This window comes from Myotis daubentonii, chromosome 11 (genome assembly GCF_963259705.1).
Source record: "Myotis daubentonii chromosome 11, mMyoDau2.1, whole genome shotgun sequence".
Classification (NCBI taxonomy): Eukaryota; Metazoa; Chordata; class Mammalia; order Chiroptera; family Vespertilionidae; genus Myotis; species Myotis daubentonii.
This window is the reverse complement of record NC_081850.1, coordinates 9,386,969-9,414,191: the sequence shown is the minus strand read 5'-3', so window position 1 is coordinate 9,414,191 and position 27,223 is coordinate 9,386,969. Positions and strand designations below refer to the sequence as shown.

The window sequence follows — 27,223 nt, the reverse complement described above, 5'->3', positions numbered from 1 at the left end:
TGATGAATCGCATCACCAGCCATACTGAGAGCCCCTCACTCCTTATCCCAAATCCTCCCTCCACCCAAAATAATCACGACCCAGACCTGTTCTCTGTGGTTTTACTCTTGTGTGTTGTCCCTAGGCACAGTAGAGTTTGTTCATTTTCTTTGGTTGCTGTTTCACTCTCTCTCACTTTCTTGTCCTTCACTTACTCTTGGAAGCACAGCCCCGGCATTCCATGACAGACTGGATTCGGCTGAGTGTACACGTACACTCCGTGCAGCTCTGCTTACTCTTTCTCATATGCCAGTAGCTGGGTCTGAGTGCTGCCTCGTTCTTGGGTTTATCCCACAGATGCCTGCTTTCGTGTCTGCTTGTCTATTTTTATGTGTTGGACCTTCTTGGTACTTCAATGACTAGACCAGTGGTCGGCAAACTGTGGCCCCTTGAGTGTGGCTCTTGCACAAAATACTACGTGTGGGTGCACACGTACAGTGCGATTGAAACTTCGTGGCCACACTCAAGGGGCCAGAGAGCTGCATGTGGCTCATGAGCCACAGTTTGCCAACCACTGAACTAGACCATTCATTCACTAGGGATTGCAGAACGAAGATGTGCTCAACCCATCATTTCTTTTTATTTATTTACTAGAGGCCGGTTCACAAAAATTTGTGCACTCGGGGGGGGGGGGGGGAAAGGAGGGGCTCCCTCAGCCCGGCCTGTGCCCTCTCGCAGTCTGGGACCCCTCGGGAGATAACGCCCTGCTGGCTTAGGCCTGCTCCCGGGTGGCAGAGGGCAGGCCCAATCCCTAGGTGCAGCCCCTGGTCGGGCTCAGAGCAGGGCCGATTGGGGAGTTGGGGCGCCGCCCCCTGTCATGCACAGAGCAGGGCGGATCGGGAGGTTGCGATGCCACCCTCAGTCACGCTCAAGGTAGGGCCGATTGGGGGGTTGGGGCATTGCCCCCATCACACTCAAAGCAGGGTCAATGGGGAGGTTGCGGCGCCACCCCCTGTCATGCACAGAGCAGGGCCAATCAGGGGGTTGGGGCGCTGCCCCCTGTCATGTACAGAGCAGGCCCATCGGGGGGGTTGGGGCTCCGTACCCTGTCACGCACAGAGCAGGGCCCATCAGGGGGTTGGAGAGCTCCCCCCTGTCACTCACAGAGTAGGGCCAATAGGGGAGTTGGGGCACCGCCCCCTGTCACACACAGAGCAGGGCCGATCAGGGGGTTGGGTCGCCGCCACTGTCACACTCAGGGCAGGGCCGATGGGGAGGTTATGGCTCTACCCCATCACACACAGAGCAGGGCCCGTAGGGGGAGGGAGGGTTGGGGCACCGCCCTCTATCACCCACAGAGCAGGGCCGATCGGGGTGTTGGAGTGCCGCACCCTGTCACACACACAGCCGCAGGGCGATCAGGAGGTTGGGGAGCTCCCCCGTATCAGGCACAGAGCAGGGCTGATCAGGAGGTTAGGGCGCTTTCCCCTGTCACGAACAGAGCAGGGCAGATAGGGAGGTTGTGGTCCCGCCCCCTGTCACACACAGAGCCGCAGGGCAATCAGGGGGTTTGGGCACTCCCCCCGTCATGCTGATCCCGGTGCTGGGAGGCCTCTTGGCTCCACTGATCCCGGTGCTGGGAGGCATGTTACCCTTTTACTCTATAGGATAGAGGCCTGGTGCATGGGTGGGGCTGGCTGGTTTGCCCAGAAGGGTGTCCTGGATCAGGGTGGGGGTCCCCACTGGGGTGCCTGGCCAGTCTGGGTGAGGGGCTGAGGGCTGAAGCTCCCAACTGCTCCTTTTTTTCTTTTTTCTTTTTTTATTCTGGGCCAGCTTTAGTTCTGGCTCCAGCTCTGAGGCTTCCACTGCTGAAAGCAGGTATCTGGTTTGTTTGGGTTCTATAATTGAAACAATGTATAACTCCAGCTCTGAGATCCCGACTCGCTGAAAGCAGGTTTCTGGGGTTTTGTTTAGCTTCTATATGTTACAGTGTTTCAAACTGCAAGTTCAGAGGCCTGCAAGGCACAGAGGTTTCCTCCGTCACTGAAGCAAGCAAGCCTCATGTTAGTTTCAAGCTGCCTGCCTGCCGGCCGCCATCTTGGCTGGCAGTTAATTTGCATATCGCCCTGATTAGCCGATGGGAAGGGTAGCGGTCTTACGCTAATTACCATGTTTCTCTTTTATTAGATAGGATTGGAGTATTTTTATAAGTCCATGCTTCTGGTGCCTGAGTTTTATAGCCCCTACAGGAAAGGCAAGATCTGCATGTGATATTCCAGTCACCTTGCCCATCCTAGGTCACTACGTCCTTTAGCTATGACCTGAGGTCCTCAGTAGCTTTCTGTGTAGGGTGTCACCCAGCCCAGCGGACCTGCAATAGCCACTTCTCTTAGTGTCTTGGTTTCTTTAGTGGGAAACAGCTTTTCAATACCATAGTACAGGCACTGGTGCACTCTGACTACCATGGGGTTGGTCACTGTTCCTGGTGCTCTGTGTACACAGGCACTGCTCCATTTCTTCATACATGAATATGCGCACACACATAAATGCTTTTTACGGTATGTATTGCTATGATAGAATCTTCGCCAGGCAGGTATACTCAGTAGTTGAGCGTCGACCCATGAACCAGGAGGTCCCGGTTCAATTCCTGGTCAGGGCACATGCCTGGGTTGCAGGCTCAATCCCCAGTAGGGGGTGTAAGGAGGCAGCCAATCAATGATTCTCTCTCATCATTGATGTTTCTATCTCCCTCTCCCTTCTTCTCTCTGAAATCAGTAAGAACATTAAAATAATGTTTTTTAAAAAAGATAGAATACTCATGAATTCATACCAAGGTTTTCAATTCGAAGTGCTGTCTAAGATGCTTTCAACTGGGCCTCTTCATTGTCTGGATGTCCTTTCTCCATGTTGTTTCATGACTTCTGGGCTTTTACTGTGGATAGAGCTAGAGAGATGATATGTGCGTGTACATCATGTATACTGTGTACACTCATGTATACATGTATGTGACTGCTGTTTTCTTTTCAGTGAAACCTGAGGAGTTTATATGGATTCTTTCAATTCAAATTTAGAGCTTCAGAAATTTTACTTAACCTTTGCTGTTTATCTATACTAATAAAAGAGAAAAATGGTAATTGGCGTACGACGATACCCTTTCCATTGGCTAATCAGGGCTATATGCAAATTAACTGCCAACTAAGATTGGCAGTTAACTGCCAACTAAGATTGGCAGTTAACTGCCAACAAGATGGCAGTTAATTTGCATATGTAGGCACAATGCAGGGAGGCGAAAGGGAAAGCAGGAAGAAGCCCCCTGCCACTGACAGTGATCGGAAACCCAGGGGGGAGCTAAGAGCTGGGGGGTGGGGCAAAGGCGGCCCTGGGGGCCTTTGCCCTGCCCCCCAGCCATGATCGGAGAATCAGGTGCCTTTTCCGCCCTGGCCAGTGATAGCAGGAAGTAGGGGTGGAGCCAGCGATGGGAGCTGGGCATGGTCGAAGCTGGCAGTCCCAGGAGCTAGGGGTCCCTTGCCTGGGCCTAAAGCGAAGCCCACGATCGCAGGGCCGCTGCAGCTGTGGGTCCCCGCTGCCCGGGCCTGACGCCTCAGCCAGAGGCTTCCTGCAGGGGCAGGGGAGGAGCCCGCGCGATCGCGGCACCCCCCGCTGCCATTGCAGGTCCCCGCTGCCCGGGCCGGACGCCTAGGCCAGAGGTGTCAGGCCTGGGCAAGGGGCCGATCCTGCGATTGGAGGGTGATGGGGGTCAACGCCTGAGGGCTTCCCAGTATGTGAGAGGGGGCAGGCTAGGCTGAGGAACACTCCCCCCCACACACACCCAGTGCACGAATTTCGTGCACCGGGCCCCTAGTATCTTTATATGCTTCCATCCTGAGGATCTTGGTTCCTAAGAACCCAGGGGATGGTTAACTTAGACTGGCCCATAACTGTTATTTACTTTACTAGAGGCACAGTGCATGAAATTCGTGCATGGTATGGTCCCTAGGCCTGGCCTGCCATTGGGGTCATCTTCCCCTGCTGCCCACAGCCAGCCCCGTCCCCCACCGCCACCCACCCCTGGTTCCCTGCCCACTGGGGGGAGAGACAGAGAGGTTGGCCGTTTCTGCCCGCTAGCCAGCCCAGTCCCCCCGCCCTCCCATTGTCCCTGCCAGTCGCCCTCTGTATGTGGGGCAACCAGCAGGGCAGGGCCTTCGTCTGGCGTCGCCTGTGTCCGTGACCACCCACCCCCAGGTCCCCGTTCACCATTGGGCGATCAGGGCCTGCAGGCTGGGGGCAGCTCCTGCGTTGAGCGTCTGTCTCCTGGTGGTCAGTGTGCATCATAGCGACCGGTTGTTCCGCCATTCGGTCGATTTGCATATTACCCTTTTATTATATAGGACTAGAGGCCCGGTGCACAAAAAATTTGTGCACTCCGGGGGGTCCCTCAGCTCAGCCTATGCGCTCTTGCAGTCTGGGACCCCTCAGAGGATGTCCACCTGCTGGCTTAGGCCCGCTCCCTGGGGGGATCGGGCCCAAGCTGGCAGTCAGACATCCCTCTTGCAGCCCGGCCGCCCTTGGGAAATGTCCACTTGCCAGCGGGGAACAGGCCTAAGCTTCAGTCGGACATCCTTAGCGCTGCTGAGGAAGCGTGAGAGGCTCCCACCACCACCGCTGTACTGGCAGCCGTCAGCCTGGCTTGTGGCTGAGCAGAGCTCCCTCCGTGGGAGCGCACTGACCACCAGCTCCTGCATTTAGCGTCTGCCTCCTGGTGGTCAGTGTGTGTCATAGTGAACAGTCATTCCCAGTCATTCTGCTGTTAGGGTCAATTTGCATATTACCCTTTTATTATATAGGATAGAGGCCTGATGCATTAGTGGGGGCCAGCTGGTTTGCCCTGAAGGGTGTCCCGGATCAGGTTGGGGGTCCCGCTGGGGTGCCTGGCCAGCCTGGTGAGGGGATGATGGGTGTTTGCAGCTGGTCACACCCCCTTCAGGGTGGGGGTGCCTGGCCATTCTGGGTGAGGGGCTGAGGGCCATTTTCAGTCTGGCCAAGCCCCCTGGCGATGGAAGCTCCCAGCCTCTCCTTTTTATTTTTTTTTAAATTATTATTATGGGACTTATTTACCTTTCTGTAATTGAAACTTTGTAGCCTTGAGAGGAGCTCAGAGCCAGCCAGGGCGGGCGGGAGGGAAGCCTCCTGCTCACTCCAGCTCCGTGGCCACGGCCGGCTGAAAGCAGGTATCTGGGGTTTATTTACCTTCGATAATTGAAACTTTGTTGCTTTGAGTGGAGCTCAGAGCTGCCACGGCAGCTGGGAATCTTTGCTTCCTCCATCATTGGGGCAACCAAGCCTCCTGCTTGCTTCAGCTCTGTGGCTGCCGGCCACCATCTTGGTTGAGTTAATTTGCATATAGTTGCTCTGATTGGCTGGTGGGTGTGGCTTAAGGCATAGCAAAGGTATGGTCAATTTGCATGTTTGTCTTTTGTTAGTGTAGATTCCATATTGTGCACACTGGCAGCTCAATACATTAATACTGCCATCACCGACACCATCACTGAGAACAACTAAAATGTTGGTATATGTCCTATAATTCTTGCATTTTAAAAAAAAATAGTTGTGGTTATTGCCTGCATTGTTCAGCTTACAGCAGTGACCTGCTTCACTCTTCCTTTACCCTCATCTGTCCAGGTTCCATACATCTGTGCATCCAGGACCCACAGCCTGTGTCTGCAGGTCCATTTTGTCCCTCTGATGCTTTTTCTCTAGTATAGTGCTCAGTGAGGACTTAGGGAACAAATACTCAGTTTGAAAATACTAGTCATTGTTTTCCTAACATAGTGATACCTTGGAGATATTGTGGGGTTTTTTCTAGACCGCTGCAATAAAGTGAGTACCACGACAAAGAGAGTTGTCATCTTTTTGCTGGGGGCGGGGGTGGGGGGGGCGGGCGGGTCTTGCCTTCAGTTTGTAAAAATGAAACATAGCCGAAACCGGTTTGGCTCAGTGGATAGAGCGTCGGCCTGCGGATTGAAAGGTCCCAGGTTCGATTCCGGTCAAGGGCATTACCTGGGGAGCAAGATGTGAGTCAATGTTTTCAAGAACAGAATACCCTGCTATAAGCTCTTCACTTTATGTTTCATTTTTTTAAAAATATATTTTATTGATTTTTTACAGAGAGGAAGGGAGAGAGATAGAGAGTTAGAAACATCGATGAGAGAGAAACATCGATCAGCTGCCTCCTGCACATCTCCTACTGGGGATATGCCCGCAACCCAGGTACATGCCCTTGACCGGAATCGAACCTGGGACCTCTCAGTCCGCAGGCCGACACTCTATCCACTGAGCCAAACCGGTTTCGGCTGTCCTATATTTTTATATTTATCTCAAGGTTCCAAGAAAATCACTATAGTATAGACCTCTGGAAAAGTTTATATCAGTGTTTCTGAATTCTAGGATTGAAAACTAAAATGAGAAGACAGTGTGGGACATATGGAGCCCAGAGGGTATAGAAGAATCGTCCCTAATACAAGGGTGATGGGCATCTTCAACTCCATTTGGGCTGAGCAGGTGGTCTTTATTTTCAACCAAACACCCCGATTCTCAGAGTAGAAAGGACTAGAAGGCACTAGATGCATCACCATCTTGTGTTGAAAGGGGATGGGATGTGGAGCTGGAAGACCTCTAAGCAGCTTACCTATTCTGAGCCTCTGTTTTCTTATCTGAACAATGAAGGTAAAGACCATGAATGTTTTCTTCAGCAACTGTCAGTCTCTGACAGTGGGTCTCAGCCCTGTCCATGTCAGCCCGAGGGGACACTGGCTTTGTTTGGAGACAGGGTTAATTGTCACAGCTTGGCTGCAGGTGCTGTGGACTTGTGTGGGCAGAGGGCAGTCATGCTTCTAACCTCCCTACAGTGCACAGACAGCCCCTGACAGAATGATGAGGTCCAAAATGCCATGATGTCAGGTTGAGAAACCCATGCTCTAGGAAGTAAGCAACTGGAAGAGCTCAGTCTGTCTTCATGGTTCCGTAGAGAGAGGAAATGTGTTGAGTCAGTCCCAATGTTCATTTTTTTCCAGAGAATTGTTTTTAAATCTGTTAGGAAGAGGGGGAGACCCCTTCAGAAGAGATAAGCCACAAACACATACAGCGATTATCAGTGCAGACTTCCTTCTTGCCGAGGTTGCCCAGCAATGATTGTGTCATTTCTTCATTTCCCAATAGAAGTGGACGTCCCCGCTGCCTGTTACGTGCAGATATCCCATTGGAGGTCATGTGCAGGACAGGCGTAGTTTGAAACTTCAGAGTAGACTTATTGAGGGACCTTTTTTTACTTTAAATGACTCAGTGCTCTTCAAGTGGGGACCTCCCTCATCGTCAGCACATTAACTACAGGGAAGTTGAGGGATGGGGACACAGGAGGAACTGCTGAGATGGAGAAGCTTCTGCCAGATGCAGGTCAATCAGAAGCGAAGACAGAGTATGTTACGGTGTAGAGGATGTATGTAGAGTATATAACAATGTACAGAGAGTGTATACAGACTTACAGAGTGTATGGAGTATATAACAGAATGTAGAGGGCAGTACACACACTGCCCTGGCCAGTGTGGCTCATTGGTTGGAGCGTTGTCCCAAACATCAAAAGGTGGTGGGTTTGATTCCCGGTCAGGGCACATGTCCAGGTTGTGGATTTAATTCCCAGTTGGGGTGCGTGCAGGAGGCAACTGACTGATGTTTCTCTCTCCCTTCCTCTCTCTCTAAAATCAAGAAAAACGTTAAAATGTTATGAAAAATAAAAATCTATTTTAAAAAATAAAGTACATACGCTGTATTCAATTCTTGAATCTGCAGTGAGTATCATTAGGCCTTGTTAGCACCCCCGTTTCCCACTCTTTATCAAGAGTTGCTAATAGCTGTGTAATTCATTTTAAACAGGGCAAGCCTCCTTATGCTGCTTCAGCAGAAGAAGTGGCCAAAGAACTGAAGTCGCGATCCGGGGAATCCAAGTCCTCCGCCATATCTTCAGACGGGTCCCTGGCTGAAAATGGAGTGGTGGCTGAGAAGCCAGCTTCCCAGATGAATGGGAGTGCAGGCGACACCAGGGCCCCCAGCCACTCGGAAAGTGCCTTGAACAATGACTCTAAGACGTGCAATACAAATCCTCACTTAAATGCACTAAGCACAGACAGTGCTTGCCGTGGAGCTGATGCTCTGGAGGCAGCTGTCTTAAAGCAAGAAGAATAAACTTATTTTTTATAGAGGGTGAAGGATGCTGGAAGGGTAAGGATTTAGGAATATCTGGAGAGAAAGAGAGCCTACAGTTATGTACATTTTTTCCTTTCCGTAAGAGAAAAATGAGGACTTTGGAAATTCGGATCCCTCTTTGATATCAGAGATTTAAAAAACACATTTTTAGTTTTAACCAGTTGTAGTCAAAATGCTACAATAAACAAAAAGAGAGAAAGAAAATGAAGAGCATTTGACTCCCACTCTTAAAATGAAGTACACACAAAGTTTAAACTGGTTATGACAAAAGCCTATAGTTGTGTTTCTTGAACTATAAAGAAAACAAATTTTGGCAGTCTTTAAGTATATATAGCTTAAAATATCATTTTTAGCATTTGGCACCATATGTATGCCATTATCTTTGATTTTGCATTACTGTTCACAAGAAAGCTTTGTTTAAGGCTTTGATTTTATGATTATGAAAGAAATAAGGCACAACCACAGTTTTTCTTTCTTACTTAAATTTCATCACTGTTGATGTGGTTCTTTTGTGTTAAAAGAAAAAGTGCAACTATCAAAACAAAAAATTATAGAGTAATATTGCCGTTCTGCTGATTTTAAATATACAGTACATCATACATACTTTACAAGCAAGTTAAATGGAGATAAAGTTGAAATCATAGAAGATACAAATGACCTTTCAAAATCAATACAATGTGTTCTGAAACTTTTTGTGACTTAAATACCATGCATCTGTGATCAATGAACTATGTGGTTTTGAATCGAATGTAGACCATTAGTGCTACTACTTGAGCTAAACTTCTGCATGGTTCATAATTTTTAAAGTGTGTAGTTAATATTATGCATGTTATTGTCCTTTCTTCCATTCTTACCAGTATGTGCCCATTTGCAAAACAAAAATGCTAATAATCAGTAATAGTTCTATAAAAGATGTTAACTCTGTTTAGTCATTGACTGATCTTGCTCTAACCTTAAAATTTTGTGATTATTGACCTCTGTTGCATTTATTCTAAAACACCCCAAAATTATCTAGCTGTTTTGAATATCAACATTACCCTGGTGTATTCACTGCTGTATGCATTACTGTTCTTTGTTGCTGTTTTATTCCTTCATATTAGCAAAATATGAAATTCTGTGAAAAACAAAAAAAAATCCCTTTGATCTTTAACCCCCCCCCCCGCCCCCTTCTGTAGCAGGAAACAAATTGCTTGTTCTTGAGAACTTTCCCATCAAGAATTTAGTAGAAGCAGGTATACTTATATCATTTTGATGTTTTTGTTAATGTTTCCAAACAATGTACTTTGAAATCAGAATCACTTTATTCGTTTTCATATAATTCTCCTGATGCTCTTCATCACACATTAGTGATCAGAAACGAGATGTAATTCCCCAATCCCTGCCCGCAAGACCTGAGTAGGATCTTACTGTAAGTTGAAGGGAGTTTTGCCCTAACTCATGGATTGTGCAAGAATGAACTGCTGTTGGGTTTGACTGATTGTAGATGGGTTGTGGTGTGGTGTATTGAAGGCTATTGAATGCAACTTACAATGCTTAATAAAAATCTTTATTCTTTTAGTATAAAGTATGGTGTGACTTTTAAATTCCTTGTATTTTACTGAAGTTTAATTCAAATTGAAACAGCTACTGAAGAGCTTGGTCAAATAAACAAGATTGAGAAATATTTTGTCCTTTGCAAGTAATTCCAGGTTTCCAGCTCTAAAGGAATTTACATACATCGTTAATGTGGAAATGATGCTGGTGTCTGAGTTTGTTACAAAGAAGACAGTCCCTATGATAGAGTAGGCTTAGAAATAGAAAGTTATTGTTTCTTAAAAAGCCCAAGGAAGAAATAAATTTGGTCTTGATTAAACCACTTTTTAAACATTAGCCAAATCCATACTTTACTGGGCTTTTTACTCAATGTCCCTTTTTGTCCCGGGGTCCCCTACATTACATTGGTTGTCCTGGCAGTTTGGAGAGTGCTGCTGGGCATTTTGTGGAATGTCCCTCCTCTGGGGCACATGCAGTTCACAGGGCACCAGAGGACTGCCCACCCCGTCCTATCCGCTCCTGGGGGTCATGCACCGCCCGCACTGGGAGGTGGGGTATGAATTTCCCGAAGTTGTTTGGCGTTACTGTGCCGGGCAGCCGTGTCTTTCCCGCCCACCGTGTTTTTACATCAGTGAGTTCTGAGTGCTGAGCACAAGACGGGGCGACGGAATTCGTTTTTACTGGTGCCTGTTTTCTGAGGATCCACTGTCAATCTCTCGTGCTCTGACCCCCTCAATGATGGTGCCGAACTAGGAAATGCTACTTCAGCAGCACCGTTCTGGGTGTTCCAGCCATCCTATCAGGACGACACTATCACCACCCGCAGAGCAGCTTTCACCCACTGCAGGCGACACGGCTGGAAAGCGGCGAGGCGTCCCGAGCCTGCGGCCGGCCTCCGCTCAGGGCTGGCCCTCCGCGTGTCCTGAGCTGCCCCTGCGGGCACCGCGGCTGCGGGCGCGAGATCGGCGCCTTCCGCGCGGAACCCGGGGCGGAAGGGGAAGCTGGCGGGACCCGGCGGCAGGGAGACTCGCCTCGGCCCCGCCCGCTACGCAGTCGGAGGAGGACGCCGGCGGGCGGGGCTGCGCGCTTCGGCCCGTGGGCGGAGGGAGTCTCGCGTCGGGCGGGGCGGGGCTGCGTGGGGCGGGGCGCGGCCTGGCGTGGGGCGGGGCGCGGCCTGGCGTGGGGCGGGGCGGGGCTGCGTGAGGCGGGGCGCGGCCTGGCGTGGGGCGGGGCGGGGCCTGGCGTGGGGCGGGGGGGAGCAGGGCGCTCTGCTTGGCTCCTCCCCCAGCGCACGGGGCGCGCGCACCCTCCCCGCCTCCAGCGCTGCCGCCCGGGCCTGGCCCGCTGCTGCCGTGGCGTCGTCCTCACTGCCGGCGCCCAGAGCGGAGTTCCGCGCGCGGGGCGCCGACGGGTTTCCGGGGACGCTGGGGGCGACCAGGCTTCTCCTGCACGGTCGGTGCCCCGGGCGCCACCGGCCTGGGCAGCGCGTCCCAGCCGGAGTTCCCCGCCCGGCGGGAGGCCAGGCCCGGCCTGCGGCGCCGCGCGCGGACCGGAAGTGCAATCTGGCGCCGCCGCGGTCCAGGGTGGCGGAGGCGGAGCTCACGCCGCTCCTCGCGGACCCGTCCGACCCTTGGGGCTGGTCCCGCCGCGGCTCACCCCGCGCCCTGTCCGCAGCCCCCCTGGGAGTGCGGGGCCCCGCCGTGCGGCACCCCGCCGTGCGGCACTCCTTCGGGCCGGGGTCCCCGCAGGCCGCTCCGCGGTGGCCCAGCTCCCAGGGCCGCCGCTGCCGCGACCCGGCACGGCCTGTGCCCCGGGCAGGTCCACGCGTGGAGAACCGTGAGGGGCCGGCGGGGCGCTGTGAACACCGGCCCTTCTGCCCAGACACCGGGGCCGCGTCCTGAAACCGGGCGATTTCTGACCCGGCGTTGACCCTTTTGTTTTCTTAATAAATCTTCTTTTCCTCATTTCAAAAGTAACGTTTATTGTAGTAACTTTTAAAAATGTAAGTAAACAGAAAGGCAAAAGTCCCCAGTAATTCTTCTATCCTGAGACACCTGTTCACATTTGCTCTTTATCTTTCCTTTTTCTATGCAATATATAGATAGTCCTTTATTTTCGTTGCAGAAAATAATCAGGTTGTCATACATGTGTTGCGACGTTTTCCCCACCGGGCATCATTGCCTCTCCCTGTGCCACAGCCCCGGGGCGGGCGCGCTGGTCGGCGCCCAGGGCCCCGCCCCCATGGCCTTGGCATTCGTGGAGGGGGCCAGTATACGCGTGCCGTGTACAAATAAGACTCTCGGACAGGATGGGGGAAATCAGACGAGGTGACCGGGCATTTGGCAGGGAGGACCTGTGGACCAGCTGCCCCAAGGACAGTGGTCTGCGGAGGGGGGTGGACTCGGGCCCAGGTGCGGGGCGGTGGATGGAGAGAACCCGCCAGAGAGGGGGGAGTCACCACTGCAGGGTTGGGGACGTGCGGGGGCCCTTGGGAGGTTGTGAGTGGACTCCAGGGCAAGGAAGAGGATGCATGCACACCCCACGGATGGTCAGCATTTTGCCAGGAGGCACGCATGCAGAGGGTGGGGGTGCTGGGAAGGGCCTTTGGGTCCTCAGTGCTGACTGCACCCCCTCCCACCTCTTTGCCAGGAAGATGGGAAATGATTCCTGGTTCTCATGTGTTCCCATTGCCAGTGAAGGTGGCATTTCCCTTCTGATGCTTTACTGTGTCTTCAGTTTCTCCATTTTCCAGTTGACAGAGAACTTCCAATGCCCTGGCTCTTTTATGATGCTAAAAACCCAGGCCACTACACGAATTTTAAGATGTTATTCACCCTCTGTCCCCTTATCCATGTCACCCCTGAAGGACAAAGGGGGAGTGCCGGTCCTTTCCTGATGGGGGTAAGGATTCCAGTGCTTTCACCTTCAGTTCTGAGAAGGTCTAACTTACTGGCCCCTTTCCTCCCCGCTTGGTAGAATGAACCTTGCGGAGGCCGCCGCCTTGCCTGGAGCCACCTTCATTCTCCCCGTAGGGGCCCAGGCTGTGGGATGCAGGGCTTCCCTACTTGTCCTGTTAGCGTCCCTCGCACAGCCTGGGCGCAGACCCGCAGACAGGGCCAAAGCTGGCTTTGCACTAGGCACCTCACCTGTGCAGGGGGCTGGGCTGTGTCTCCTCAAATTCATGTCAGAGTCCTGACTCCTGTCTGTCCCTCAGACCCTTACATCAGGTGTCGTAGGTGTAATTAGTTAGGCGAAGTCACGCTGACATGGGGTGGGCCCTAATCCACAGGACTTGTGTTCCTATAAGAAGGGGGAATTTGGACACAGATAAACACAAGACGGCCTTGTGAGGAAGACTGGAGAGGTGCTGCCACAAGCAAGAAGCTGATGGGAGCTGGAGAGAAGCCTGGAACAGGCCCCTCCCAGCACCTCCAGAGGGAGCGGGCTCTGCTGGCGCCTTGACCTCAGGCTTCTGTTGTTCTAAAGCACCCGGCCTGTGGTACCTTTGTTATGGCAGCCCCACGCAGCTGATGCACCCTGCGAGCCGCCATCCTGGTAAGTGCAGATCATGCTCTGCCCAGTTGTCTCTGAACCCATGGGCTACACCTCGGCTGGGCGTGTCTTAGCTCTGGTTGCACATTTCTTGTTTCTTGAGGCACAGAGGGTAACGGGAAGTGGCCTGCGCGGACCCACGTGGGAACAGTTCCAAGTGGGATAAAACTGCCTGGGAGTAAGGAGGAACTGTGGTCCTTTCTCTACAACAGTAGAGCTGCTGTCAGGCTGAGGGCCTCATCCTCACCTGGTATTTAACCAAGCGCGCTCACACCCACTTCACGGAGGACCTGCTAGGGCTGGCGCTGTGCTGGCTGTTGAAGAGAAAGCCGTGAGCACAACAGAGACCTACCTCCCTGTGCTGTGGCATTTCATCCACGCAGGAAAAGAACAGTCACGTGGAAATGCGCGTAAGAGAAAATAAATATACATGAAAAAGCAACAGCAATGGTAATAAGTCCTATGGAGGAAAATGCAGAGACAAGAAGGAACTTCCTATGGGCGAGGGAGGCGTCAGGGAGTCTGAGTAATGACCTGGAGGTCAGGTGGGAATTACCCAGGCAGAGTTCGAGCCACTGAAAGGCAGGTGCCTAGGACGGCCTTGGCCTCAGCCTTGGCAGCTCATGAAGCAAACAGCTGGAGGCGCCCTTGGCAGACCTACCCAGACATCACATTGTGCTCACGCCTGTGATTGGTGCATGCCCATCCCTGCAGACATGACTGTGGGAGGGCCATTCTGGTCTCAGTTTGCCTGGAAAAGCCTGTTTGCCCCTGTTCTGGTATTTTGTTAACAGACCTCTTTTGGAGAGTAAATTATATGGTCACCCAGCTGAGGGGATTTTGTCTATAAACTCAGTGCTTCCAAACACCACGGGGCCATCTTAGAGATGGTCAACAAGAAAGGGCACACTTTTGCCCTAACCAGTTTGGCTTAGTGGATAAAGTGTTAGCCTGTAGACTGAAGGGTCCCAGGTTTGATTCCGGTCAAGGGCACATACATCAATTGCAAGCTTGATCCCCAGCCCTGGTTGGGGTATGTGCTGGAGGCAACCAATCGATGTGTCTCTCTCACATCAATGTTTCTCTCTCTGTCTCTTCCACAGTCTCTAAAAATCAATGGGGAAATATCCTCAGGTGAGAATTACAGAAAGAAAGGGAGGAAAGGAAAGGTGAAAGGAAAAAGGAAAGGAGGAAGGAAAGGAAGGAAGGGAGGAAAGAAGAAAGAAAGGGCACACTTCCCGTGGGTCACTGCTTATTTCAATCAGTTCTGGATTAGACCAGCTTGGTCCTGGTACCCCAAGAAGGGCCCAGTCTTAGAACTCTCTTTGTATTCGCTACATGGATTCATCGATTACAAAAGCACACATCCAGCATTGACCTAGTATCTCTTTTCTGGTATCTCCCACTACCACCCAGACAATTATTGGCTGTCTGTCTTCCGTTTTGGCGTATGAGCTCCTTGGAGGTAGAAAATGTGTCTGCCTTGTTCATTGCTATAAAACCTGCACTACTTGTATACCAACACATTGGATAAGCTAGATGAAATGGACACATTCCTAGAAACAATCTACCAAAACTGAATCATGAAGTAGAACATCTCAATAGACCTATAACTGTTAAGGAGATTGAAGCAATATAAAAAACTGCTCTGGCCTGTGTGGCTCAGTTCGTTGGAGCCTCGTCCCATACACCGAAAGGCCATGGCTTGATTTCTAGTCAGAGCACATACCTAGGTTACACGTTTGGTCCCCAGTTGAGGTGTATATAGAAGGCAAACAATCAATGTTTTTCTCTCTCTAAAAATTAATAAACAATTTAAAAAACAACAACAACAAAGAAAAGCCCAGGACTAGGTGGCTTTACTGGTGAATTCGACTACACACTTAAAGAAAAGTTAACACCAATCCTTCTTAAACTCTCCCCAAAAAATTGAAGAGGAGGGAATCCTAATCCTTTCTTTGAGCTCATATTACCCTGATATAAAAGCCAGACAAAGACTCTATAAGAAAATACTGCAAAAAATATCCCTTATGAACATTGATGCAAAATCCTCAACAAAATGCCAGGAAACCAAATTCAACAGCACATTGAAAGGATCATACATCATGACCAAACAGAATTTGATCCTGGAATGCAGGGATGGTCCAACATCCTTTAAATCAATAAAAAATCAATCTATGTAATAATACACTACATTAATAGAAACATGATCATCTTACTAGATGAAAAGGCATTTGACAAAATTCAATACCTTTTCCTGATAAAAATACTCAATAAAAATATAAAAAAAATTGCCCTAGCCAGTTTGGCTCAGTGGATAAGAGCATTGACTGAAGTCCTGGATTCAATTCTGGTCAAGGGCATGTACCTCGGTTGCAGGCTCCTCCCTGGCCCTGGCCCTGGTCAGGGCGTGTGCAGAAGGCAACCAATCGATGTGCTTCTGTCACATTGGTGTTTCTTTCTGTCTTTCCCTCTCTCTCCCACTCTCCCTAAAAATCAATGGGAAAATATCCTCGGTTGAGGATTAAAAAAAAAAAAGAAAACACTTTTCAACATAGTAAAAGATATATGTGGAAAAGCCTAAGCAAACGTCATAATAGTGAAAACTAAGAAAAAAGCTTTTCCTTTAAAATCAGGAACAAGAGAAAGATGCCCCACTTTATTAACATAGTATTGAAAGTTCAGAGCACTTGAGCAAGAAAAAGAAAGAAAAGTTATTAAAATTAGAAAAGAAGAAGTAAAATTATTTCTGTTCATAGATGATATGATCTTATGGGAAATCATCAAGATTTAGGAACTTAAAGATTCCACACAAAAAACAGAATAAACAAATTCAGCAAAGTTGTAGGATCAACACACAAAAATCTGTTTTGTTTCCACACACTAAGAATAAATAAACCCAAAAGGAAATTAGGAACACAATTCCATTTACAGTATCATCAAAAAAATAAAATATCTAGGAATAAACTTAACCAAGGAGACGAAAGACTTATACACTGAAAACTACAAATTATTGCTGAAAGCAATTAAGGAAGACACATCAAATGGAAAAACAACCCATTTTCATGAATCATAAAATAATATTTAAGATGCCAAGACTACCCATAGCCATCTACTGGGTTCTATGTAATCCCTGTCAAAATTCCAATAGCCCTTTGCAGAAATAGAGAAGGCAATCCTCAAATTCATACAAAAATGTAAGTCAAACAATCTTGAAAAAGAAGAATAAAGCTGGAGGACTCATATTTCCTGATTTCAAAGTGTGGTACTACCATAAAAATAGACATACAAATGAATAAAATACAATAAAGAGCCCAGAAATAAACCCTTCCCCATATGGTCAAATGATTTTTGACAAGGCTGTCATGATCATTCCATGGGGAATGGGCAGTGTTTTCAACAAATAATGCTGGGAAAACCAGATATCCACATACAAGAGAATGAAGCTGGACCCTTACCTCACACCATATACAAAACTCAAAATGGATCGAAGACCTAAATTTCAGAGCTGAAATGATAAAACTCTTAGAAGGAAACATGAGGGGGAAGAAGAAAAGAAGATATGTAGATGGCCAATAAGCACATGAAAAGATGCTCAATGTCACTAATCATTAGAGAAATGTGAATCAAAATCACAATGACTATGGAGTTTCAGTGGAACCAAAAAACAAAACAAAGCAAAAACACCACAATGAGATACCACTACACACACATTCGGATGGTTATAATAACAAACACGCACACACACAACAACAAAACAAAAAAAGAGAGAGAGAAAATAAGTGTTGATGAGGATGTGGAGAAATGAAAACCCTTGTGCACTGCTGGTGGGAATGTGAAAAGGTGCAGCTGCTGTGGGAAACAGTATGTGGTTCCTCAGACAGTTAAAAATAGAACTACCAGCCGAAACCGGTTTGGCTCAGTGGATAGAGCGTCGGCCTGCGGACTGAAAGGTCCCAGGTTCGATTCCGGTCAAGGGCATGTACCTGGGTTGCGGGCATATCCCCAGTGGGAGATGTGCAGGAGGCAGCTGATCGATGTTTCTCTCTCATCGATGTTTCTGACTCTCTCTCTCTCTCCCTTCCTCTCTGTAAAAAATCAATAAAATATGTTTAAAAAAAAAAAAAAAATAGAACTACCATATGGTTCAGCAATTCCACTCTGGGTGTATGTACACACAAAAGAAGTGAAAGCAGGGGCTTGAACAGATATTTGTATACCCATGTTCATAGCAGAATAATTCACTAGAGCCAAAACATGGAAATAATCCAAGTATCCATCAACAGAGAATGGATAAACCAAATGATCTATAATAATAGAAGGGTAATATGCTAATTAGACTGGATGTCCTTCCTTCCCGGACAAAGCCGCAGTGGGCCGAGGCAGAGGCGGCAGAGGGCCCCGGCCTGGGCAGCGGGTGGGGGGCTGGGGCCAAGGGCCTTGCATGAATTTCGTGCATCAGACCTCTAGTACTAGTATATACATACAAAATCGGATTGTATGCTCTGACATGGATGAACTTGAGGACATTAGGCTACATGAAATCAGCCGGTCATAAAAGGACAAACACTGTATGACTGCACTTATATGAGGTAGCCAGCGTTGTCAAATTCATACAGACGGAGAGTAGAACGGTGGTATCCAGGGGCCAGGGAGAGGAGGTAATGGGGAGTTAGTGTTTAATAGGAGGAGTTTCAGTTTGGGAAGATGTTGTGGAGCTGGGTGACAGTGATGATTGTACAACAATGTGAATGTACTCAATGCCACAGAGCAGCACACTTAAAAACAGTTAAAATGGTAAATTTTATGGTGTATGTTACCACAATTTTAAAAATCTCTGCACTAGCATTCAGTGCAGTTTGTTGAGTGACTGACTGAATGAACATGTAATAGAAAATGCTGTTTTCCTTTGGGCAACAAGGTGAATAACAGGTCTTGGTCTCAGATGCTCACAACTGGATGCAGTGCCACAGCTGTGCTTTATTGGAGCACCAGGGTGAAGGGCAGCACAGGGACCACAGGCTTGGGAGCCCACCCCCTTACCCTGAAGCAAGCCAGGTCACTTGGGGTGGGTGGTGAGGTCTAGATGCTCACAGAATCCCGGGTGCTGCGCCCTGGGGGATGGAGCAGACTTGGCGGGTGGGTATTGAAGCAATGGCAGATCATGTGGAGCGGCCACCACGCTCGGGGCAGCAGAATTCCAGGTATGCCTATGGCCAGAGAGGACACCTGGGTCTCTGAAGCCACCAGCCCCTTCCTTTCTGGATCCCTATGAGGAAGTTCCCTTTGCTGTCTTTCCCTTCTGTGTGGCTTTGCCTGGTCCAGGCCTCTGCTCCCAGGTCACCTCTGTCCACTGCCCACCCTGGGCTGGTGTCCTAAGGACACGGTGGCACCCAGTTCCACTAGTACTTGCATATGTGTGGGTCCTCCTTTACTGCAGTACAAGCTCCACGCAGCTACAGCACTGCTGGGCACACACAGGTGCTCCAGACCTGCTGAAGAAATGAGGGTGAACCTGGAGAAGAGGAGAACTCTCTGATGGGAGAGAACAGGAAAGTTATAGAGAAGAATCCCAATAGAGGGAGAGCTTGGGACCCATGTCTGGGCTTATTTCAGTCTGTGGTCAGCAGACAGCCGTGGAAGAGCTCTGAATAACAGCAGAGTCTCACTGACACTTCCAGATGCAGGTCCGTTCTCCAGTGTCAGCAGTGAACCACGGGTGGGATTACAGGCTCCCAGCTACTGTGTGTGTTTAGGGCTCCCTGAGGGTGGCCAGGGGGTGCAGCATAGGCTTTGGGTTTGGCCTGGGTTCCTGTCTTGCTCCCCCACCTCACCAGCCAGCTGACCTCCTTCATGAGGCATTTTAACTCTTTTGAGCCTCTGTTTTCACTTCTGGAAATGGCACCAATCCTACCCAGCCATGACACCCATCTAGATACTGATCTCCAAAGTGGCAGCAGTAACACCCACGGTGTCATGTGAGTGCTGACTGTGTACTCACCACCCAGGGGAGGTTCTAAGTGCTTTGGAAGCAGCTGGTGAGAGTGGTCCGGTCTGGGAAGAACTGAGCACAGTGCACCCGATAAATGCTGGGTGACGATCACTATTTGTAAACAAAGAAATGGAAGTGTCAGAGACGAGGATGCCCAGTCAGGATGGCTTCCTCTGCACACAGTAGCCTCCAGAAGTTTCCGGCTTCCGTGGACCACACCGCTGGAGGGGAAGGTGATGGAAGTGCCCAGGCAGGGTCTCTCGGCCTCCTTACAGACTCTGACCTGCAGGCTGAGCACTGTTTCTCTGCCCTAGCTCACTTCAGGGAGTCAGTGGTCCAAGAGTTACTCCCTTTCAGAGGCACATAGGCTGTCCCCAGGAGGAAGGAGGAAGGAGGGAGGGTGAGAGCTGGAATTCAGGCAGGAAGGCCTTAGCTCCAGACCCTCAGCAGCTCACCAAGGTGTGACAGGGTGGAGGAGGAGCTTATCCCTCTCCTGCCTCCCCTTCCTCCAGTCTCATCTTCCTCAGGCTTGCACCTCCCAGCTAAGGCACTGCTGCGGGGTCCCTATTGGGGGAGGATGGCTGACTATGTGAGGGCAGATTTTGACTCAATTTGGAGTGAAGACTTCAACTGAACTGCCTGCAAGTGGCCCTGAGAGGCTGCTGGTCGCAGGCCGAGGGCCCATCAAGGATGCTGCTGTGGGATGGTCCGGCCCAGACTTCCTGCTCTGGGTCTGGAATTCTGAGTTTGCAGTGGCCAAGATGGGACAGGGTGAGGGAGCGCACACAGGTTCCTTACTCCAATTTAGGGGCCCACTCTGCTCCGGCCCCTGCGAAGGGCACGGAGGACACAGCAGCTGGGAGGGCCAGGCAGGGTCTGCGGAAGGACACCTGAGAAAAGATCCGGGCCAGCGGAGCGGCGGCCCACACATGCCGAAGACCCTGACCAGCCAGGCGAGGGGGAGGAGTACTTCAGGGCAAAGGCTGGGGGCCCACAGCACCTCTACACCCCCTCCTCCTAAGCCACCAATGGGGCTGTCATCTGGGACACAAACACGGACAGAGCACCTGCTGCCCTCCCCACCCTCAGGTCACCCAGGCCTGGGGGCTCTGACCAGCGCTCCTGGGCAGCTCAGCTTTGGATACTCGCTCCCTTTTTACAGAGCTGACCTGTGCCAGGGCTCCTGCCCCCCTGGAGCTGGGCATCAGGGAAGTCCGGGGGCAGGAGAAGGGAGGACGGGGTGTCCTCAGCCAGGAATGAGGCGGGAGGCAGGAGGAAAGGGAGCAGTGAGGAAGGGACTGGAGGAGCCCTCTGCCCGCTGCCGAGTCAGAACAAAGTTAGAGCCAAGCAGTGTCTCCTCTACCTTTTCATGGGAAAGGACATCCGCTGGGGTCTCACCCCTCACTCGGGGTTTCCTGTACCCCCAGCCCACCTCTCACCCCCGCCCAGTGCCCCCGGCCCCCTTCCCTGCAGGTCCCTCCCCATGTTCCCCCCTAACACCCTGGCCACCCTCTCCTGGCAGGGCACGAGTTCATCTTCTCCTGCAGGGGGTCTCCCTTCTCCCCGCTCCCCGCGGGTCCCCGGGCCCACTTTCTCCCTCGGAGGGTCCCCCGTTACCTTCTCCCCCGGAGCTCCCCAGGCCCACCTGCTGCCCAGGCCCGTCTCCCCCCCCCCCCCCCCCCCCACCTTCTCCCCATGGGCCCCCGACCCACCTTCTCTCCCTAACCGGGGTCCGGACCCGCCTTCGCCCAGGACGGACCCCAGGCCGCCTTCTCCCTCGGAGGGGTCCCCGGTCCCCCTGTCCCCCAGCGGGGTCCCCGGCCCACCTTCTCCCGGGCAGGTCCCCGGCCCGCCTTCCGCGGCAGGAGCGGCGGCCAGGCCGCAGGCGGAGGCGGCGCCACCCGGGGCGCTGACGTAGAGGCCGCTCGGCGGCCGGGGGTCCCTTCGGTGGGGCCGCGGCTCCCCGCCCGCCGCTCGCCGCCCCCGCGCGTCCATTCCCTTTTGTGTCCCGCACGCCGGCCCCGCGCACACTCGCGCCCTGCGCCCCGGGCCGGCGGGCGGCTCCCGGGCCTGCGCGCGCCCCGCTTTGTGTGGACGCGCCGCGGGTACGCGCGGGCTGTCGTGCTCCCCCGGCCCGTCCCCGGCCCCGGCCCCGGCCCGCCCGGCCCCCGCCCGGCCCGGCCCGCCCGGCCCGACCCGGAGCGCAGCGCGGGCGGCGGGCGGGCGGGCGGCGCGAACATGGCGACGGTGCCGGTGTACTGCGTCTGCCGGCTGCCCTACGACGTTACCCGCTTCATGATCGAGTGCGACGCCTGCAAGGACTGGTTCCACGGCAGGTGAGCGTGGCCGGCCCGGGTCGCCGCCCCGGCCCCGGCTCGGCCCGGCCCGGCCCGGCCCGTGCGCCTCGTAGGCCCGGCCCCGCCGCCCGCCGGCCGCGCGCCCTTTTGTGCCCGGGGCGGGGGCCAGGCCTGCGGGCGCCCCTCGCCGCCGCGCACAAAGCGGGCCGGGGGCCGGCGGGCCGGGCGGGGAGTTGGGGCGCCGGCGGCCTGGCGCCTGACCGCGGGGCGCAGGCCGGCTCCGAGGCCCAGGCCGGCCGCCGCCTCCCCCGCGAAGTTGCAGGAACTTTCCCCGCGCGGCCCGGGGAGGCGCGAGCGGCGGCTCGGACGCGGCGGGGCTGGGCGGACGCGGGCCCGGGGAGGGGGCGGCCGGCGCGCCCACCCAGCGCCGCGGCCAGAGCGCCCGGCCTCGTCCCGGCGGGCGGGACCCCTTCCCGGCCCCGCGGCCCCGGTCCCGGCGGCCTGCTCGCCCCGGGGGAGTGGGTGACAGAAGGGTGTCTGCGGGTGGGTGCTGCGGCTTGGCCGCCTCCTCGCTGGCCGGCACGGCCCCCCGCCCCTCTCCTCTGCTCCCGGCGGGGACACCCCGGTGTGACGGGGACCTCACGCTCTCCTCCGAGGAAGATGGGGTTGGGGACCTGAAGCTTATCTCTTGCCCGTGGCCATGACCTGGCCCTGCGCCTAGTTTCCAAAAGCCGAGGTCCCTTCCCACCGAGAAGTACGTGGAGGGGGCGGGAGAGGAGGTGGCACTGCTGCCCGAACTGCTCCAACAGGTTTGCATGGGTTTGGGCCTCTGCAGCACCGGCCGGAGGCTGGCCAGGGCCCTCCGAGGCCACCAAGATCAGGACAGGGGGCCAGAGAGGGCATGTGCCAGTGGGTGGTCCCTGATCCCCGTGGCTGTGGGGTCGAGTCCTGCCAGTTCACAGGGGGGGGAGCCTGGGAGCCAGATGTGACAGGACCTGTCCAGACTGGTCAGCGCCAGGCCGGAGTCCCTGTGACAGGGACCGGCGAGGAGGGGGTGGGACTCCGTGAAGCAAGCACATCTGCCAAGACCTCCTGGGCCTCCCCGGCTGCCTTCCTTCCGGTTCCCGGGGCTGCAGAGGACCCTCCCCACCCCGCGCCCCAGCAGCAGAGCCTGGGGTGTGAACACTGGGCTGTGCACACCCACCAACTGGCATCCCCTCAAAGTTCATAGCTGGACCAAGGGGGAGAGCTGCCATCGGATCCCGCAGGTCCCCTCAGGTCCAGAGGTGCTGAGAAGGTGGCCCTCAGTGCCCTGCCAGTGAAGGGCTTCTCCCCCCGGGGTGCCCAGGTGTGGGGGGGGGGCGGGTGTGAGGGCCTGGGAGGACCTCTGTCTGTCCGGCCAGGGCCCTGTCCACCTTGCGGGGAAGGGAAGGCCAGGTCTGAGCTAGGGAGGGGATTGGAGCGGGCGGCTGGCCTGAGGGGCTGGTGGCATTTGCTGGGTTGGCCTGGGCAGAGGACGGGAGGAGGTGCATCCTGACACCTTAAAGGGCTGTTGTTGGGAGGCCTTGTCTCCTTATTTCTCATTTCTCGTCTGAGGTCTTTCCTTTGATCCCACAGGCAGAGATCCTTTGATCAGCACAGATTGGTGTCCACCTATGTGGATGGCCCTGGGGCCAGAGAGGGCCTTCCCCCTGCACAGGGGGCGTGTCTTCTCCACATCTATTAAGACTCACTTGCAGAAGGGAGCTCTGAGGGCGAACCCTCCGGTAGCTCCCTCCCCCTCCACCCACAGAAGGGCCCTGGCAGCCCTGGGCCAGGCCGCCTCCTCGGCACAGAGAGGTGTGTGACATGATGCGTGTTTCCCAATCTCTAGAAATTCCTGGATGGCCCGCTGCTCTTTCTAGATCCTCTTACCATCGGTACTGCTGTTTACTTAGTATTCCACAGCTCATCTCACTTTTTAAAAGTTTGAATACTTTGTAACTTTTTATTTTGAGAGAATTTTAGACTTAGAGAAGAGTTAGTTACCAAAAGGGTACAGTTTCCCTTTCCCCATCCTTCACCTCCACTGAAGTTCACATCTCGCTCGATCACGCTGCCGGCATGGAAACTGAGGCAGAAACACTGGGCAGCATGTCATCCAGACTGCCGGCGTCAGCAGGTTACTTGACAGGTTTCTCCCTACTGCCCACTTCTTGTTCCAGGACTCAGTGCCGTTCACACTCATGTCTCCTTACTCTCTCTCCAGAACTTGAGTGTCATTTGCCAGAGGCAGTACCTGTGAAAATAAGCATCACTGTTAAAGTAACAGGCCCTGTCTGGCCCCCCACCCCCTGTGATCGATCACATCTTCCAGCCCCCCCACCCCCTGTGATCGATCACATCTCTCCAGCCTACTGCATTTTGAGGGGATTGGAAGGGGGATTCTGAGGTTACCCACATTCATGCCAGCGGAGCGTGCCAGCTGAGAACATAGTTGGGGCAGCTCTTTTGTAGGGGGAGGGCCTGTTCCCAGGGTGTGATCCCCGAGCACCCCTCCCCGTGTTCCCTGGGGAGGCCTCTCCGCTGGGGTGGGCTACAGTACGGTCAGTCAGGAAGCCAGGAGTCCATGTTCCTGCTCGTCTTGGCCGTGGCTGGTCACTCTTGAGTCGGGACACCTTGTCAGCCCACCCAGCCATCACTGGCACTGCCTGGGCCTCGCCTGGGAATTGGCTGTGACCAGGAAGAGATGGAGTTTGCAGCCAGTCACCTCGTGAGCAAGTGTCTTCTCTGTGTGTTTGGTAGGAAGTGTGGACCCACGTCGGCCTTGGGGACCGTCCTCCCCAATTAGGGTGCCACAGAGCCACTTGGGCCAAGCACTAGACAGCTTCTGTGTCTTCGCCAGACCCCACGTGTCCCTCCGCCTTGCCCGTGGGAGGTGTCCAGTGCCTGGGGACCAGTCGCTCTACGAAATGACCCCGGTGGCTCATCTTGTCAGCACCCTGATGTGAAGAGTATCTGTCTGTCTCTGGGACACAGGCATGATTCTGTTAAAGCAGCAAACACCCTACAGCTTCCTGGCCCTCCTTCGGGCACCTGTTCTGTGGAATCTGAAGGGTTCTTGGAGGCCAGTCAGTAAAGTGGACTTTAAAAAGTTCGAGAGCTGGCGTTGCTGTGTAAGTCCTGCAGTGACACAGCTTCATTTATTCCTCAGGGAACACGTGTGGGGGCATGTTCTCTGTGGGGTGCCGCACTGGCTGTGGGGTTCCTGGAATAGCACGGTAGATTCCGCGCCTCGGTGGGGTTTCTTCTATGGGAGTCAAACCTAGACCGGGAGGCCCAGGCCAGCCTGGCCAGCCTGTCAGAGTTGTGGGGCAGCATCGTGGGGGCAGGAGCCGGGCGGGGGCAAGGAGGCAGTGCAGGGGCCGCCTGCAGTGTGGCCGGGAGGCAGCAGCCATGTTGGAGGCTCTGAGCAAAGGAGTGGTGGGAGGGGACTGAGGATTTGGCAGGTCCCTTTGGCTGCCATGGGGACAGTTGGTGACAGGGGCAGGGCAGGAGCCACTGTTCAGGTGAGAGGTGCCGGGTAGGAAGCGGGAGGGGTACCCGGGTGGTGAGAAGGGGTCAGGTTCTGGCGTGGATCCCCTCCAATCCCTGTGTGCTCTTCATCTGTCTGAGCTCTGCCTGCCCTCCTTGCCAGGGCCCTTTCTCCGTGCCCATCGCCTCCAGGACTCGTCGCCTTTGTGAGCTCTCACCCCACCCAGCCTTAAGATTCTTGGGGCAGAGCCACAGCTAGAGGTCCTTGGCTCTCACGGGTGCCTGGCGACACAGTGGGGCTCATGGCCAGCTCTGTTGGCCAGCGGAGCATGAGTGCACTCGCAGGGGAAGGAGGGCCCGCCAGGGGTCAAGCTTCAGTGGTGCAGTCTGGGTGATTAGATCTGACAGTTAAATCCTAGAACCTGAGATTCCGAAATACCAGGGAAGGGCCATCCACAGGAAGATGGAGTGTGGCCTGACATGTTTAGAGATAACAATCATTTTGAAAGGAGAAATTCTTCCTGTGAATTTAAGAAGTTCTGGAGGAGGTGGGGGTGGGGGGAGGGAGGGCAAGGGGGGGAGGGCCAGCTCCCAGAGGCAGAGCAGAGGTGCCCTGTCCGCCGACCCTCCCCAGGTGAGGTGAGTCTCCTAGGGAGTCACTTGGAGTTAGGCTCATCGGAATTGCCAGGGTGTTTGCTTTCATGGAAAATACTGGGCAGGGAATGTGCTGGTGTGAGCCTTTTCACTGCAACCCACGTTTGCGTGGGTCCTGTGGGGTCCAGGTATGCTGCCGATGGCCTGAGTTTGGGCAAAGGTTTGGAGGTCTTGCCTTATTCCCAAAGAATGTGCAGATTTGCTGTTGGGAGTGAGCGTCAGCCAGGAAATAATGTGCCACATCAAATGTACTAACTAGACTCTAGTAACTAGAGGGATCTAACTCCTTAATTCCGGGTGTGGGGAAAGCGGAGTGGCCACGTGGCTTCTAAATGACCAATGTGATAGCAGTGCTGCAGGGCTCACCCTGGGGCGCTTCATGGTCTCAGGGTTTGTCCCAGGTCATTCTCTATTGGTTCCCGCAGTGACCTCCTTGTCCTCCCACTTCCAGCAGGGAGGGGGCGCCCTGCCTCCTCACCCTCCCGAGATAGGCGCTCCTCCGCCCAGGGGACAGGGGCAGGGATTGCACCGGCTTAAGTTGTTCTGGATCAAGGGCCTGAACAAATACCAGGTACTGACCTACCCCTTCGTGTCCATGGTTTCACACATGCAACATGGATGGAAACAACTTCACAGCAGGAAGGTGGCCTCCAGGTGAGGACAGGGCCTCTGTGTCTCTGGTGGCCCCCGTGTCCCACCAGCCTCGTGCTTAGATTTGCGTCTCCATCTTTGCACCTCTCCTCCTCTTGCCCCCCCCCCCCCATCATTCCCATAGTGCTGCGTGCTGTGGCTCTCAGCTTGTTGGCTTGGTGGGTGGCCCTAACCGTGTACTCCAGAAAGGCGCTTGGCCCTGTGTGTTAAGAGTTTAGTGTCTGGCCCTAGCTGGGTGGTTCAGCTGTTGTCTCATACACCAAAGGTTGAGGAAGTAGCAGGTTTGATTCCCAGTCAGGGAACATACCTAGGTTGTGGGTTCGATTCCCAGTCAGGGCTCGTATGGGAGGCAGCCGATGGATGTTATATTTCTCTCTCACATTGATGTTTTTCTCTCTAAAGTCAATCACAAACAAACAAATGAAAAACATATCCTTGGATGAGGAAAAAAAATAAGAATTTAGTGCCTGTTCACTTCCCCTCAAAGTGATGGGGTCATCCATGAAAAAGCATAGAATTCCAATCAATGGCTGGCTTTGACCTCAGAGCATAAAAATTGAAGGTCCCTGTGGTGTTTGTCCAGGCAAATGGAGAATCCAGCCTTGTATCTTTTTTTAAAAAAATTGGGGGATGAAATTCACATACCATGCAATTATCCATTTTAAGTGCACAGTTTATGGCATTTAGTGCATTCAAAATGTTGTGGAACTATCTCCTCCATCTAGTTCCCAAACATTTTTATCACCCCAAACCCATTAAACAACAACTTCCCTTCTCTTCCTGCAAACCTGGGCAA

The 27,223-nt window shown here is 53.2% G+C and overlaps 2 protein-coding genes and 1 long non-coding RNA gene across 7 annotated transcripts in view; 2 read left to right on the top strand and 1 right to left on the bottom strand.

Moving 5' to 3' along the window:
• FAM120A (family with sequence similarity 120 member A) overlaps positions 1–9,799 on the top strand; it is a 114,321-nt gene extending 104,522 nt beyond the window's left edge. For both annotated transcript variants that reach the window (XM_059656455.1, XM_059656454.1), the window contains one exon: positions 7,906–9,799. In XM_059656455.1, the coding sequence (XP_059512438.1) occupies positions 7,906–8,214 (309 nt within the window). In that variant the 3' untranslated portion in view covers positions 8,215–9,799. The remainder of the gene's footprint in view (positions 1–7,905) is intronic.
• A 7,652-nt stretch (positions 9,800–17,451) lies between these two features.
• LOC132211830 (uncharacterized) lies at positions 17,452–21,280 on the bottom strand. Its single transcript, XR_009447572.1, has 3 exons — positions 21,139–21,280; positions 18,953–19,423; positions 17,452–18,190 (listed from the first exon to the last, which is right to left on the bottom strand). It is a non-coding gene; the product is annotated as an uncharacterized LOC132211830 (long non-coding RNA).
• A 234-nt stretch (positions 21,281–21,514) lies between these two features.
• Positions 21,515–27,223, top strand: part of PHF2 (PHD finger protein 2) — an 84,779-nt gene continuing 79,070 nt past the window's right edge. For all 4 annotated transcript variants that reach the window (XM_059656453.1, XM_059656450.1, XM_059656449.1 and 1 more), the window contains exon 1: positions 21,515–21,648. In XM_059656453.1, the coding sequence (XP_059512436.1) occupies positions 21,551–21,648 (98 nt within the window). In that variant the 5' untranslated portion in view covers positions 21,515–21,550. The remainder of the gene's footprint in view (positions 21,649–27,223) is intronic.